General features: G+C 46.0%; 1 protein-coding gene across 2 annotated transcripts in view; it reads left to right on the top strand.

Annotated features, from left to right (window-relative positions):
- MASTL (microtubule associated serine/threonine kinase like) overlaps positions 1-17,142 on the top strand; it is a 48,587-nt gene that overhangs the window by 1,171 nt on the left and 30,274 nt on the right. For both annotated transcript variants that reach the window (XM_044293636.1, XM_044293635.1), the window contains exons 2-4: positions 8,915-9,052; positions 12,780-12,919; positions 13,260-13,348. In XM_044293636.1, coding sequence (XP_044149571.1) covers positions 8,915-9,052; positions 12,780-12,919; positions 13,260-13,348 — 367 coding nt within the window. The remainder of the gene's footprint in view (positions 1-8,914; positions 9,053-12,779; positions 12,920-13,259; positions 13,349-17,142) is intronic.

Below are 17,142 nucleotides of genomic sequence, written 5' to 3'. Positions count from 1 at the left end.
CAGCCTCAGGGTGCGTTCACACACAGCGGATTTATCTGTTCCATTCATCGGATTGGGGCTGCTTTTTATGAAATCCCCATTCGGGGGACGTAGTGATTTTATCAACTAAAACCTGATGAAAGGTCCTCTGTAATGTAATAGAAAATGAATCCGGCCAGCAAAGGAAGCAATATGGACGATCACAATACGTTAGTAAGTGCCTTGTAGTAACGGATCCGTTTAGATAATACAACCGCATGCATCCGTTCAGAATGGATCCGGTTGTATTATCTGTAACATAGCCAAGACGGATTCGTCATGAACTCCATTGAAAGTCAAGGAAGGATGGATCAGTTTTCTATTGTGTCAGTGAAAACGGATCCGTCTTGACACACAATGTAAGTCAATGGGGACAGATCCGTTTTCTCTGGCACAATAGAAAACAGATCCGTCCCCCATTGACTTTAAATGGTGTTCATGACGGATCCGTTCTGAACGGATACATGCGGTTGTATTATCTAAACGGATCCGTCTGTGCAGATCCATGATGGATCCGCACCAAACGCAAGTGTGAAAGTAGCCTAAAGTGGCACATGTCAGATTTGCAAAAAATGGCCTGGTCCTTAGGCCTCATGCACACGGCCGTTGTTTTGGTCCGCTTCGGCGGCTCGGATGCGGACCCATTCACTTCAATGGGGCCGCAAAAGATGTGGACAGCACTCCGTGTGCTGTCCATTACTCCGTTCCAAGGCCTCACAAAAAAAATATAACATGTCCTATTCTTGTCCGCGCTTTGCGGGCAAGAATAGGCATTTATATAAAAGGCTGTCCGTACCGTTCCGCAAATTGCGGAACGCGCACGGACGCCATCTGTGCGGTCGTGTGCATGAGGCCATAAGGGCTGTTTCACATGAGCGGATGCCATGCGTGACATCCGCTCCGTGAATGACAGCCAAGACCCGATGCGGACAGCAGAAGCACGGAGCAGTAACATGACTGACAATGCTCCGTGCCTCTCTGTGACCTCTTTACTACGAAATCACAGTGACACCTTTATCTCACCGTGATTTCGTAGTAAAGAGGTCACAGAGAGGCACGGAGCATTGTCAGTCATGTTACTCCTTCTGCAGTCCGCATCAGGTCTTGGCTGTCATTCACGGAGTGGATGTCACGCACGGCATCCGCTCGTGTGAAACAGCGCTAAGGTGAAATATGGCAAGGTCCTTAAGGGTTAGGGTAAGCTTTTGACAAAAAATGGCTTTTTCCCCCTGCTCCTCCTGACACCCTCGGTGCATAGCATCATTGGTTGCTATGACGCTGTGCACTCTGGACGCCCGGCCTCAGTCGCACCAACTTACCTTTCCAGCAGGGGCGCCGCCTACACTCCTTCATTCCGCGCTGCTCTGCGTCTGACGTCACACAGCGCGTAAGGTCACGCCGTGTGTATGTCAGGAGGTCAGTGCAGCACAGGACCATGGATGTGGAGAGTCCGAGGCCTCCTGCTGGAAAGGTGACTATTGCGGGAGTAATAGCAAGTGCTTCACTCCCGCTCCATGGTCACGTGACGCAAACGAACCTTCGATGCAAAAAAATCACGTCAAGGTGTTTTTTTTTTTTTTTTTTTTTTCGTTTTTTTTCCCGTCTAATTACTCGATTAAATCGAGTAATCATTTCAGCCCTAGTCATGTTATATTTTTATAGAGCAGGTAGTTACGGACTTGGCAATACCTAATATATGTATACTTTTTTATTTATTTTTTTGTTTTACAGAATAATATCATTTTTGAAAGAAAAAAAATCATGTTTTAACCCATCAGGTGAACACCATTAAAAAAATAAAATAACGGTGTCAAAAAAGCAATTTTTTTTTCCACCTCACATAAAGTGTAATATGAAGCGATCAAAAAGTCATACACACCCTAAAATAGTGCCAAACATACATATAATCCCGCAAATATGAGATCCTACCCAAGACAATCGCCCAAAAAACCAAATTACGTACCGGTAATTCCCTTTTCATGAATCCTCCATGACGGCATACCATGAGAGATGACCCGCCTCCAACCAGGTAGGGACAGGAAGTATAAATTTGACCCTCCTCCGGCTCCTCCTCAGTGTCTTTCTGGATCGACAGCCTAGAGAGTGTTCTTTCGAATCTTTTTCCATTTATACCCTTTTTTATTTTATTTTTATTTGCACACCATCACACACACCATCACCTATGTGTAGGCCTATCATAATATATATATATATATATATATATTTATTTTTTCGGGTGGGAAACCCCTATGCCGTCATGGAGGATTCATGAAAAGGGAATTACCGGTACGTAATTTGGTTTTTCCCTTTCATCCTCCATGACGGCATACCATGAGATATAACATATTAACAACTTAGGGGGGGGATTATAGCCTGAAGGACTTTCCTCCCAAAGGCTAGATCTTGACCTGCCTTAACATGGATTCTGTAATGTTTGATAAAAGTATTTGGGCTAGACCAAGTGGCCGCCCTACAGATTTGCTCTAGTGAAGCGTTAGCCCTCTCTGCCCAAGCGGCAGAAACTGATCTCGTAGAATGGGCTGTAAAGGCTTCAGGAGGTGATTTCCCTAGCGCTTTATATGAATCTGAGATCGCTGTTTTAATCAATCTGGAATAGTATTTTTTGTCGCTCTCTGCCCTTTATTTGTGCCAAGAAACTGAACAAACAAGGAGTCAGTCTTTCTGAAAGCCTTCGTGGCCTCTAAAAATATAAGCACTGCTCTCCGCACATCCAATTTATGAAACCTCTCCTCCCCTTCTGTTTTCGGGTTTTCACAAAACGAGGGAACCAATATTTCTTCTTGCCTGTGGAAATTAGACACAACTTTGGGAAGGAAGGAGTTATCCAATTTAAACGTAATTCTATCTGAAGAAATAACACAGAAGGTTCATTAATTTTCAGGGCCTGGATTTCACTAACCCTGCGGGCTAATGTAATTGCTACTAAGAACATGGTTTTTAGTGTTATATATTTTACAGAGACCGATGATGAGGGTTCAAAGGGGCTTTCTATTAAGCCCGATAAACTACATTAAGATCCCAGGGGGGAGTCATAGCTTTCAATGACGGTCTCAGTCTATCTGCCCCTTTAAGGAATCTGACCATCCAAGAATGATTGGTAATTTTTTTCATCCAAAACTGCACTAAGGGCCGATATGTGAACCCTCAGAGTATTGGGACGAAGACCTTTCTCCAGCCCAGATTGTAAGAAACCTAGAACTGAAAGGACTGAAAATTTTTCAGGGGATACTTTCTCTTTTATACACCAGGTATTAAAGGCTCTCCAAACTTTATTATAGATCTTTGAGGTTGTCTCCTTTCTACTAGCCGACATAGTATTGATGACAGGATCTGTCAGGCCTTTAGCTTTTAAGATAAACCTTTCAGGTTCCAAGCTGCCAAATGCAGCTTTTCCACCTCGGGATGGAGAAGTGGACCCTGCGACAACAAATCCTGATCCCAAGGAAGGATCCATGGACTTTGGATGGACATGATCTTCAAAAGAGGAAACCATGATTTTTTGGGCCATAAGGGGGCTATCAAAATAACATGAGCCCTGTCTTGCCTTATCTTCTTTATCACTCGAGACATTAGTTGCAGGGGGGAAGGCATAAGTTAGATGGAAATTCAATTTTATTGAAAAAGCATCTATGCCTTCGCTTTTGTCTCTTGGATTGAGGGAAAGGAAACGACCTACTTTTGCGTTTGTGGCTGATGCCAAGAGGTCTATTTGGGGAACCCCCCACTTTTGGGTTATTTGGAGAAAAACTTCTTCCTTCAAACTCCATTCTGTTCGACATATTTTGACCCTGCTCAGGAAGTCTGCTTTTACATTTAAGCTTCCTTTTAAATGGACTGCTGAAAGGGATCTTATATTTCCTTCTGCCCAGGAAAAATTTTTTTTTTTTTTTTTTTTTTTATTTGGCTCAGACATTGGCTTCTTGTTCCACCTTGATGGTTTAAATACGTTACCACTGTTGTGTTGTCTGATCTTATTTGGACATCTTTTCCTTCTATGTATTGACTCGCCACTTTTATAGTCTCCCAAACTGCCATCAATTCCTTTTGGTTTGAGGACCAAGTCTTCTGGTGGTCTGCCAGGCCCCTTGGAAATAGTGATGAGAGTAATGCACTCCCCACCCCCAAGGACTTGCATCTGTAGTGATGAACACCTGTTCCTCCGAATTCCATGGAATTCCCTGGCATAGGTGACTTACTTGTTTCCACCACAGAAGACTCTGGTTTAACGTAAAGGGAATCAGAACTGTTTGTTCCAATGAACTTTGGTTTCTGTCCCAGCAGGCTAATATCCACTGTTGCTGAGTTCGAGAGTGGAACTGAGCCCACTTACTGCAGGGATGCAAGAGGTCAAGGTCCCTTGTAGTCTCATAGCTTCTCGTATCGAACAAGATGGATGACTCTGAAACCTTGAGACCTTTTCTACCACTCCTGAGACTTTTTGCTCTGTAAGAGACGTCCTCTGACGAGTGGTGTCCAGGGAGAGACCCAAGAAAATTATTTCCTGGGACGGGACTGGCTTTGATTTTTCCCAATTTATTAGCCATCCTGCTAGATACAGCGTCTGGCAGGTCACTAAGAGATTGTTCCCCAGTGACTGTTTTGACTCGCCTACTATCAGTAGGTCGTCTAGATACGGAATAATCAGGATGTTCCTCCTTCTCAAGTGGGCCACCAGCTCTAGCATCACCTTTGTGAAGACCCTGGGGGCCGAGGTTATCCCAAAAGGGTAATACCTGGAACTGAAAGTGGAGCAGATCTTTCCCCAAATAAACCGCTATCTGCAGGAATTTTTTGGGACTGTTTGCATACCGGAATATGGTAGTATGCGTCTCTTAAGTCTAGGGAGGCTAAGAAGTCTCCCTTTTCCAGCAGATTCACGGTTGATCTTATTGTTTCCATTTTGAATTTGTTGTACTGTATGAACTTGTTTAAGTTTTTTAGGTTTATTATTAACCGAAATTTCCCGTCTGGTTTTTTTTTTTTTTTTTTTTTTTTTTTTTTTTTTACTAGAAAAACGGTTGAATAATATCCCTGACCTTTTTGAGAATAGGGAACCGGAATTATGGCTTTTTGAGCCAGTAGCTTCCGAATCCCTTCTTCCAGATTTGTTTGGAGAACAGCTGTTTTTTTTTTTTTTAACCCTCCGAAAGGGAAATTTCCTTTTCCCGGAATCTCTGGGAAAGGTCTACTTTGAATCGGAAGCCTTTTCTAGGATGGACTCTAAATCTTCTCCAAACAACAAATTACCATGAAAAGGTAAGGTACATAACTTTAATTTTGAACTGACCTCACCTGACCAAGACTTTAACCAGAGGGACCTTCTTGCCACGACCGCTAACCCAGATGCCTTTGCAGCTATCCTGACAGATTCCGCAGTGGAATCTGATAGGAAATCCACAGCTTTAATTAAGAGCGGAAAGGAATCTTTTAGATCACCATATGTATTTCCGCTTTTCAGTCAGGATTCTAACTGCGTGAGCCATTTCTTTAGTGATCTGGATACTGAAGTTGCAGCTAGGTTTGGTTTGAACAGGGCCGCACAAGCTTCCCATGTCTTTTTGAGGGTCTGATCCGTCTTTTTATCCATGGGTCAAATGGTAAGGCGTTTGGACCCTTCACTAATTTAGATAGGGAAACGTCTATCTTAGGACAGGTAGTTAAAAGAGCTTCATCTTCACTAGAAAAGGGGAGCCGTCGCCTTATTGTCTTAGGAATGAATAGTTTCCTATCCGGGGATCTCTATACCCTTTTAATTAGATCGTGCATGTTTTTATGTACCGGAAAGCCTCGGTTAGACCTCTGCTCAAATCCACTGAACATCTCGTCATGGACTGGTCTACAGATTTTTCTGAATCCGAACCAGAATCTTCAGCCTGATTCTGAATCCCCCTCGCTGGTCCCTGCGCCTGTTTGGAGCAGGAAGGGATTAATGAGGTATCTGACATAGCCCTGATTTCTTCCCTAATTGTGTTTTTAAGTTCTTCTTTTAGGGACGGAACTAAATCCTTAGAAATGTTGTCAGTGCATTTTTTACACACTTTCCTAGTAGAGGAATCAGAAAGTTTAACAGAACAGAGACTGCACTTTTTTGCCCTCTGACTAGATTTTGCTTTCTGAGCACTCTCTTTCTCTGACACATATACAGAAAGAAAGAAAATACATAAGGGTTAATTTAACAGAATATACTGCCTTTACCCTTGTCCTGGCGACATTACTCACTGGTACGGATCCCTGAGTGGTCTCCATATTTCACCTGGATCCAGCATGATTTTAGGGTAAGAAGCCAGCTCACTGTTCCCCCTTAAATAGCTTTACCTTAAGACCTCAGATCAGAGGACGACCTCCGTCATAATCCTGCGCGATTTTGAATCTCCCGCCGCCGCCGGCATGCGATCCACCGCCCGGAAGTGCTCTCAGGCCCCATACCGGAAGTAAGCCTGTGGAACGCTTCGTGGAACGCATGGAGCGCGTCCACTTCCGGTGACGACACTGTGAGCGCCGGCCATGCCGGATCGCAGTGTGGAGTTTAGCAACCGACCGGAGGGACTCCCTGAGTGTCCGGCCCCACGTGGACCTGTCTGCCCGCGCTAGCAGCAGGTAAGAGACAGGTCTTTCAGAGCCCGTTTTCCCCAACTAGGGTCCGGACTCTGCTGCCTCCTCACATGGTAATCCTCTTCTTTCTTCATGGTCGGCGACCATAAGGGAAAACCTATCTCCTACCTGGAGGGACAGGAAGACACTGAGGAGGAGCCGGAGGAGGGTCAAATTTATACTTCCTGTCCCTACCTGGTTGGAGGCGGGTCATCTCTCATGGTATGCCGTCATGGAGGATGAAAGGGAAAAAATAAATAAAAAAAACTATGGCTCTCAGACTAAAGACATAGTCTGAGAGCCATAGTTTTTTATTTATTTATTTTTTTGTTTTGTTTTTTGGGCGATTGTCTTAGGTAGGATCTCATATTTGTGGGATGATATGTATGTTTGGCACTATTTTAGGGTGTGTATGACATGACTTTTTGATCGCTTCATATTACACTTTGTGAGGTGGAAAAAAGCTTTTTTGGACACCGTTATTTTATTTTTTTAATGGTGTTCACCTGATGGGTTAAAGGGGTTGCCTGGGTTCAGAGCTAAACCCGGACATCCCTCCATTTTCACCCAGGAAGCCCTCCTGACATGAGCATCAGAGCAGTTCATGCTCCGATGCTCTCCTTTGCCCTGCGCTAAATCGCGCAAAGGCATTTTTTGGAGTTCCGGTGACGTACCGGAGCTCTCCATGGGGCTGACAGGAACCCCGGTGACGTCACCGGCTCTGATGGGTGGGATTTAGCTCTGCCCTAGCCAGTAAAATGGCTAGGGCAGCGCTAAAGCCCGCCCCTCAGAGCCGGTGACGTCACCGAACACACTGCTGGGTGGACGTTTCCGCCCGGCAGTGTGTTATTGAAAACAAAGAGTCCGTGCCCTGCGCGGTTTAGCGCAAGGCAAGGGAGCGCATTGGAGCATGAGATGCTCCGATGCTAGCCTGAGGGGGGCTGCCTGGGTGAAAATAAGGGTATGTTCAGCTCTGAACCCGGACAACCCCTTTAAGTCATGTGGTATTTTTATAGAGCATGTTACGGACGCGGTGATACCTAATATGTCAAATATATATATATATATATATATATATATATATATATATATATATATATATATATATATATATATATATATATATATATATATATAAAAAATTTCACTTAACACAATAGAAGCATTTTTTAACCAAAAAAAAATCATGTTTTAGTGTCGCCATAGTCGGAGAGCCATATAATTTATTATTTTTATATAATTTTTTTGGGCGATTGTCTTAGGTAGAGTATCATTTTTTTTTTTGCAGGGTGAGGTGACGGTTTGATTTGTACTATTTTTAGGGTACATACTACTTTTTGATCACTTGGTATTACACTTTTTGCGATTAAAGGTGACAAACAATTTGGATTGCCCAATGAACGAGCGGGCCATCAGTGACAGTATTACACTGCCAGATGATCACTAGCGAGCATTACTACAAACTGTCGGAAAAATCGGCAGGTGTAATACACGCTTCGCCCCTCTACCTGACCTCCAAAGGAGAAAGATGAACACAAAATCCATTTCTCTACTTCCCTCCCAAATGACTAACTGCCGTTCTCCAGTGAATTGGCTTTGACCCGGCGGCTGATTGTCTCCTTGGGTTGTCAGTTTCTGGGGAGGGGGGACACAAAGTAATCGTGTTTATCCTGGTGGAGGATTGTACATGGTCACACAATCGTATCTACATTTATGGCCTCGTTGTATTCTCTTGTATCTCTAGAAACAATGGCTGGGATTTACCGTTCCAGTCTCTTCTTCTGTCCGGAAAAAATAAAGGGAATGTGTCCTCAGAAAATGACCTATTGTTGAAACATAGGGGACGCAGGCGCGATGTGATCCCAGTGAGTGAGGGTGCCGGGCGCATGCGCGCAGATGATGCTATTGAGGCCGATGACCGTAACTGCGCCTGCATACCTTATGTTTCAATGAGGCCGCTTCAGCCTCTCCATTCTGCGCCTGCGCCGGGCACTGCTCTACCGCTCAGCGAAGTGAATTCTAATGAGATGGGCGTCTCTAAGGATACGGAAGTTGGGGCGCGGCTGGGCACTAATGCGGCGCAAAGAACGCCCCTTGGGCACATAGGACGGTCGATTGACAGGTGATTATAAAGATTAGTTTTCACGGTTTAAAACTTAAAACAGTGTAAAACTGGCAGAAAAAAATAATAATTTAGGTGGCACATTTCCTTTAAGAGTGAAAAAATAGTGACCCTAAAGCATTTGTGTGTCTAAAGGAATCCATGTGTTCTTCTTTCTGACAGGTGGTCAAGAAGGCGGACATGATTAATAAGAACATGGTGCATCAGGTTCAAGCGGAAAGGAACGCTCTAGCTTTAAGTAAAAGCCCTTTTATTGTACATTTATATTACTTCCTACAGTCAGCCAATAACATCTACCTGGTAAGTGCCCGATAGGTGCAGTAGTCATGGCTGGTCCTCTGAACTCCCTTCTCGACAAGTTTTACAAAGTTTTTCCTATGTAAAAAAATCTTCCTAGTATAGAGGATATTCATGTATGGAGATGCTGCTGTTGATCCGACAAGTTTCCACTTAAGGGTCCATTCACACGTCTGCATGTGTTTTGCGGACCGCATATTGCCGGCACTCTCATAGAAAATGCCTTTTCTATTGCAGACAAAAATAGGACATGTTCTATTTTTTTTTTTTTTTGCGGATCTGCAAATGTCTAGATGCGGGACAGCACATCCCGACCCCATTAAAAATGAATGGGTCCGCTCCTGTTCCGCAAAATTGCAGAACGGATGCGGACTCATTTTGCGGACGTGTGAATGGACCCCTAACCTTTTTAGTTCTCCTTCTTCCACAACTCATTGGGGCGCAGATTTACTAAGGGGACTTTCACACTGGCATTGTTGGATTCCTGCAGGCAGTTCCATTGCCAGAACTGCCTGCCGGATCCGGAGATCCGTCTGACAAATGTGTTGACATACTGGATCCGTCTCTCAGATGTCGTCAGGAAAAAACCGATTCGGTATTGATCTATTTTTTTTTTAAAGATCTGCGCATTCGCAGACCGGAAAAAACGGATCCGTCAATGCAGCAATTTCCTGAAACACTTGGTACCGGATCCGGCATTAATGCATTTCAATGCTGCGATATTTTCTCCGGCCAAATATCGTAAAAGGGACGTAACGGAAGGCATACTGAACGGATTACTTTCCATTTAGAATGCATTAGGACAAAACTGATGCGTTGTTTTTCCCGGTATTGAGCCCCTAGGACGGAACTCAATACCGGAAAACTTTAACACTAGTGTGAAAGTACCCTAACAGTGTCTAAGGGTACTTTCGCACTAGCATTTTTCTTTTCCGGCACGGAGTTCCATCAAGATGGCTCAATGCCGGAAATGAACTGATCAGGCATATCCCCATGCATTCTGGAAGGAGAGTAAGGGTACTTTCACACTTGCGGCAGGACAGATCCGATAGGCTGTTCACCCTGTCGGATCCGTCATTCCGCTATTTCGCCGTGCCGCCGCTCCGTCCCCATTGACTATAATGGGGACGGGGGCGGAGCTCCGGCACAGCACGGTAGTGCACAGCGAAAGGCCGCCAGACTAAAAGTCCTGCATGTCCGACTTTTAGTCCGGCAGCCTCTCACCGCAAACTGCCGTACTGCGCCGAAGCTCCGCCCCCGTCCCCATTATAGTCAATGGGGACGGAGCGGCGGCCTGGCGAAATAGCGGAATGATGGATCCGACAGGGTGAACAGCCTGTCGGATCTGTCCTGCCGCAAGTGTGAAAGTACCCTAATCCGTTTAGGAGGTGTTCAGTCTTTTTGACTGATCTGGCAAAAAATACCACAGCATGCTACGGTTTTATCTCCGGCGAAAAAAAAACCTGAAGACTTGCCTGAAATGCCAGATCCGGCATTTTTTTCCATAGGAATGTATTAGTGCCGGATCCGGCATTCAAAATACCGGATCCGTCCTTCTGGTCTGCGCATGCGCAGACTGAAAAAATTAAATGCCAGATGACACCGGAAAGATGGATCCGGCATTTCAATGCATTTTCTGACTGATCAGGCATTTTTAAGACTCCTCAGTTGGCATACGTTTTGCCGGATCCACTGGCAGTTCTGGTGATGGAACTGCTTGCCGGATCACTCTGCCGCATGTGTGAAAGTAGCCTAAGATGATCAATCGCAGACTTAGGGCTCTTTCACACTTGCGTTCTTGTCTTCCGGCATAGAGTTCCGTCGTCGGGGCTCTATGCCGGAAGACTCCTGATCAGTTTTATCCTAATGCATTCTGAATGGAGAGAAATCCGTTCAGGATGCATCAGGATGTCTTCCGTTCCGGAACGGAACGTTTTTTGGCCGGAGAAAATACCGCAGCATGCTGCGCTTTTTGCTCCGGCCAAAAATCCTGAAGACTTCCCGCAAGGCCGGATCCGGAATGAATGCCCATTGAAAGGCATTAATCCGGATCCGGCCTTAAGCTAAACGTCGTTTCGGCGCATTGCCGGATCCGACGTTTAGCTTTTTCTGAATGGTTACCATGGCTGCCGGGACGCTAAAGTCCTGGCAGCCATGGTAAAGTGTAGCGGGGGAGCAGCATACTTACCGTCTGTGCGGCTCCCGGGGCGCTCCAGAGTGACGTCAGGGCGCCCCATGCACATGGATGACGTGATCGCATGGCACGTCATCCATGCGCATGGGGCGCTCTGACGTCATTCTGGAGCGCCCCGGGAGCCGCACGGACTGTAAGTATACTGCTCCCCCACTCCTACTATGGCAACCAGGACTTTAATAGCGTCTTGGCTGCCATAGTAACACTGAAAGCATTTTGAAGACGGATCAGTCTTCAAATGCTTTCAGTACACTTGCGTTTTTCCGGATCCGGTGTGTAATTCCGGCAAATGGAGTACACGCCGGATCCGGACAACGCAAGTGTGAAAGAGGCCTTAATATTAGACAAATTTACTATTCTGGCGCATGGGCTGTTATAACTTTGGAGTATTTAAAATCCTGCCCCAGAAGTCAAATACGTACAGTAGCGAGATCCCAGTCCCATCGCAGATAACCCTGTGGACAGAGTCCTGGAAGCTGCGTAGTGGTACAGTGTTACTGGATATGGCGCAGTGTGCCCTCCACCGTGTCCCCTCTGGCTTTCAATGGGGAATGTTAGTCCATACAGCGCTGTTAGTTTTTTGCATTTGGTTTTAAAAACCACACCGCGGGAAAAAAAGTGTCCTGTCCGTTCTAGAAGTGGATTCCACTCCAGAATTCCTTTCAAAATGGCCAGGAATGGAATTCTTACGGTAACCAAAACAGTGTGAAAAAAAAACTACATGGATTTCACATCAGGTTTTTTTTCTCCTCGCCCAAAACGCTCCGTGTGACCCTAGTCATAGAATGCACTAAAAACAGTACATTTTTAATACTGATGGAATCTGCCCCATTCTTTTTTTCACACAGTTAGAAAATAATACAGAAAATATTGAGTAACTTTTGACATCCATTTCTCATCGTGTACTGATTTGAGACTACTGCCTGTGTTCTAATCCAGAGCTGTATTCACAATTCTGCTGGTTGATAGACGCCCCCTAACATCTTAGCTGAACTCTTGTGGGGTAGCGATTTGTTTCCTGCGTCAGGTGACTGCACAGTGCCCGGTGTCTGCAAATCCTTTGTAATTCTGGAATAGTACAAAATAAGGGCCCATTCACACGACTGTATTTTCTACACACATTTTTCGCAGATCCGATGCGGACCCATTCATTTCAATGGCGCCACCGCGTGCTGTCCGCACCCGTATGTCTGTTCCGCGGCCCCGCAAAAAGGATTGAACATGTCCTATACTTGTCCGTTTTGCGGACAAGAATAGGCATTTCTAACATGGGCGAAATGTGCGGGATCACAGATATGCAGGACGCACACGTCCGGTATCCATGTTTTGTAGATCCGCATTTTGTGGTCCACAAAAAACTGATACAGTTGTGTAAAGCTGGGCAGACTCTTCAGGTGCCCCCATTCTGGTTGAACGTCTCACCTAGCCCCATCTTCTCTGACACCCGGCGGGCGCTGTGGGCGTAGCCTTTATAGATCAGCCATTCAAATCCTCTTCATGTTACCCCAGGCCTAAAATATGTATGTCGCCTCTCAGGTCATGGAATATCTCATTGGAGGAGATGTGAAGTCCCTGCTACACATCTACGGTTACTTTGATGAGGATATGGCGGTGAAGTACATTTCTGAGGTTGCTCTGGCCCTTGACTACTTACACAGACACGGAATAATTCACAGGTAAGGACCATTATCACCCCCCCCCCCCCCCCCCCGTCATGGTCATGTGACAATTGCACAGAACTCGGGTAACTGTACCGTAACATGCCGTGCGACAACATCTTTAAAATCCTCCCAAAAACCTCTTTTAATGAGCTTCATCCTGAAAGACTATTGTAACGTCGGCCATATTGGGGCAGATTGGGTTTACGGAGTTGTGCAGTGATGGCGCGGGAGCAGCACGGCACAGCTGTGAGATTTGCTGCAGAGCATTGCTCCTCTCTTCTAGTCTCCTGTACACATTTTACTGGTATAATCCGTGGTAATCTGTACTATTCCACGTTCTTTGTGCTTTCCGCAGGGACCTTAAACCGGACAACATGTTAATATCGAATGAAGGCCACATTAAGCTAACGGACTTTGGACTCTCCAACGTAGCTCTAAAGAGAGGTTGGTATGAACGTGCCATAGAACATCATGGCAGTGGTTCCAGGTTATCAACTATGTGCTCACTGGGGGGCAGAGCTATATATTATCATGTAACTGGTGTGGCAATGTGAACATTGAAGTGTTTTCCCCAGGTTCCAGTCCGGGACTTAGGGCATGCTCATGTCTAGGTATCCTATTTAATCCTGCTACTAGATCCTGGGTGTGTCTCACTCTGGAGAGTCTTGTGAAGCAGAGTCCTGGTGAGGCTCTGTCAGTGTGGTCTCAGCTAGCAAGGCTGAGGGGCCACAAGGCTATGCAATAGCCTGGACTTTGGGGGACTTGCACACAGAAGACTGGAGTGGCTCTGTGTAGTCTGAGCCGGGAGGGCTGAGAGACCACTATCCCCCAAGAGACCCTGGTGTGGGAGCAGCCTGGAGGTTGGGCTGGGAAAGCCGCATCTCATCACGGGTGTGAACTGTGGTACGCTTTAGGTGAGTCAGGGAAACCTATGTGTTTAGATAGGGCCCAGACGGGCAAGGTATTTTATTTTGGCTTTGTGTTTTTCTTTATGCCGTGTGCCACAATAAAGCACAGTTTGGCCCCTAAATCCTGGTGTCTGTAAAGATGTGTGTGTTTGCAACCCCTGGAAAAGAGCTAATCCCCCTACACTGGGAATATAACCGTATGTTGCCCCCTGTTATCAGCCAGGAAGCGCTGAATATTTGTCCCCATGGCTGAAAACCTGCAGAAACATTCCTAAGTATGTGTAACGCAAAGTTCACGATGTAAAGAGAAGAAAATAATAGTTGCGTCACTCACCAGGATGTAAGCAGGTATCTTTATTCAGGCTCCCTTAGAAGTCGATACAATGAGGGTCCAGGGGCGGACACAGTGTTGCAAGCGGCGACGGCCGTTTCGCGCGTCAGATCGCGCTTCCTCAGGCCGCTGGATACGTCATGACGCAAGTACGTGTTTTAAAGAGGCGAACAGGGGACGGCCGACGCCGTCAGCCACAGCTGTGCGCCCTAGGATAAATGACATATATTAAAAACATGCGAGCAGCAGTAATAAATGCGGATACAATCAGATAAGCACAAAAACAAATATGATTCACTTGCTACTGCCCACACAGACTGGGGCATAAGTGCGAGGTCATACGCAGGTGGCGTAGATATAGTACGAGATCAGTACATATAATAATTTAATGGATGAGGGAAGCGCATTATGTTAGCGCAGTCAGAGACAGACGTATGGAAGAGGGCAAGGGACAGAAGCAAAACGCACCAAATAGGAAACAGAAAAATCTGGATATGGGCTGGTAGAATATCAAGAGACTGAAACCCATGGGCGTGTGTCCACCAATATTGAGCACCTACAAATTATAGAAAGACGGACATATCGTTCCTGTCATTCATGCCCGCTGGGCCCATAGCGCCCGTCTGCATAATCCACCTTGCCTCCCTCTGCAGGAGTAGGCGGTGCCGGTCACCCCCACGAGGGATGGGACGGACATGCTCCACCCCCGCAAAGGAGAGGCAACGTGGATGAGCATCATGGGCGGTACGGATGTGGTCAATGAGACGTGGGCTACCTCTACCCGACCGTATAGAGCCAACATGCTCACGAATACGCTCAAAGAGAGGGCGAATAGGGCTACTTTCACACCTGCGTTCGATCGGATCCGTCTGCATTAGAACTTAAAATTTTTTCTAAGTCTGAAAGTAGCCTGAGCGGATCCGTTCCGACTTTACATTGAAAGTTAATGGGGGACGGATCCGCTTGAAGATTGAGCCATATGGTGTCATCTTCAAGCGGATTCGTCCCCATTGACTTACATTGTAAGTCGGAACGGATCCGCTCGCCTCCGAACGGCCAGGCGGAGGCTGGGAGCGGAGGCTAAGCGCTGGCAGGCGGATGCATTCTCAGTGGATCCGCCTCCACTGAGAATGCATTAGGGCCAGACGGCTGCGTTCAGGGCCGCTCGTGAGCCCCTTCAAACGGAGCTCACGAGCGGACACCTGAACGCAGGTGTGAAAGGAGCCTAATTTTGCCTATATAAAACCGTCCACAGGGACAAAAAACTACGTACACCACGTAAGATGTGCGGCAGTTAATAAATTCCCGCACTGTGTGTTACCCCCCCCTATGAGTAAATGTTTGCTGCATACATTGAGTGTGCAAAACGAACAATGACCGCATTTAAAGTTGCCCTTTGGCTTACCAAGCCAGGTCTCGCTCTTGGGTGTAGAGAAGACACTCCTGACGAGTTTATTTTTAAGTGTTGGGCATCTTCTAAATGCGATCAAGGGTTTTTCGTCCGTCACACTACTAGAAGAGTCCCCTCTCAAGAGGTCCCAGTTCTGATTTATCAACCGTTTAACTATGTCTGCGGCAGCACTGTATTGAAATGAAAAAGCGAAGCGAGATTTTGTGGAACTAATTCCTCTCTCCTTAAGTAGGGGAGATGTGATCCAATTTGGCGGCTTTACAAAGAGCCGCTGAGACATCATTCGACGGATAACCCCTATCCAGGAGTCTATTGCGAAGCTCCCTGGCTTGCTTGAGAAAGCCTTCATCAGTATCATTGATCCTACGTAATCGGACAAACTGTCCATAAGGGACAGCACGTTTAACTGAGGGTGGATGTGTAACGCAAAGGACAAACTTGGCACCTCGTGCTTTAAAGGGGTTGTCCCACAAAATATTCTACAGCTTTAAAACCAGCAAACGGGGAGAAGTAGCTACTCAAATTATAAACTAGAGTCACACTTAGCATATCCCTGGTCTTTATCCGCACTGCTCCACACCAAATATGCCAATTTACCCCAGGTTCTGAAAAGCAGTTTAATCATAAAGGACATGGTGGCCACGTGGAAGGCAGTGAGGAAGGAGTATGGGTTACCTTTCTCATTATCTAAACATATGCCAATATGGGGACACCCCGAATTTATGGAAGGGAGACTGAACATACAATTCCGGGACTGGAGAGCCAAGGGAATACGCTTGTTAGGTGATTTGTGGCACAATGCGGAGCACAGGTATCTTAATTTTGGTGAATTGTGCACCAAATATGAACTGAAGTCCGGTCATTATTTGGCATATCGCCAGGTATATAGTTTTTTGAAAGGTAGGGTGATCGACCTTAGTAAAGAATTTCCCACAAATAGGTTTGACCCTCTACGAGGCACGACCACAGCCTCATTATCCTTGTCAGATCTTCAAGGTAGATTACAGGATGCTAGGCAGGTGACCTTCCCTATTCAGCCATTCAAAGAATGGGATAAGGAGCTTGATAGACAAGGAATCCATGAGAGTATTCTGAGGGAGTGGTTGTGCCTGAGGAACTCGACTCCCAATGAGATATGGCGGGAGACTCAGTTCAAATTGGTGCATAGGGCGATCTACGGGTTTTACAATATGAGATCAGCGATTCTGGCAAATAAGATCACACATTGCCCAAAGTGCGCATTGGAGAACTCCAACTTATTTCACGGGTTGTGGAATTGTCTGAAGGTAGTGGTTTTCTGGACATCCTTTAATAAAGTGGTTAAAAGAGGTGATGCATATCACGATTTCACTAACACCGGATCTCCTGCTGTTCCATTTTTATCCCGAGGGTACAAAGATAACACAAATTGCCCATGTCTGCATCATTGCGGCAAAACGGTGCATACTGAAAAACTGGTTATCCCAAGCAGTTCCCTTAATTGGGGAGGTCATCTCCCAAGTAAAATGGTGCCTATATAGGGAAATCTACGCGGCAGATCAAGGCTCAGAAAAAGCATTACAAAAGTTAATGAGCAGGTGGAGAGGGT

The sequence above is a fragment of the Bufo gargarizans genome, chromosome 5, assembly GCF_014858855.1.
Source record: "Bufo gargarizans isolate SCDJY-AF-19 chromosome 5, ASM1485885v1, whole genome shotgun sequence".
In the NCBI taxonomy this organism is placed as follows: Eukaryota; Metazoa; Chordata; class Amphibia; order Anura; family Bufonidae; genus Bufo; species Bufo gargarizans.
This window is presented reverse-complemented; position numbering and strand designations above follow the sequence as displayed.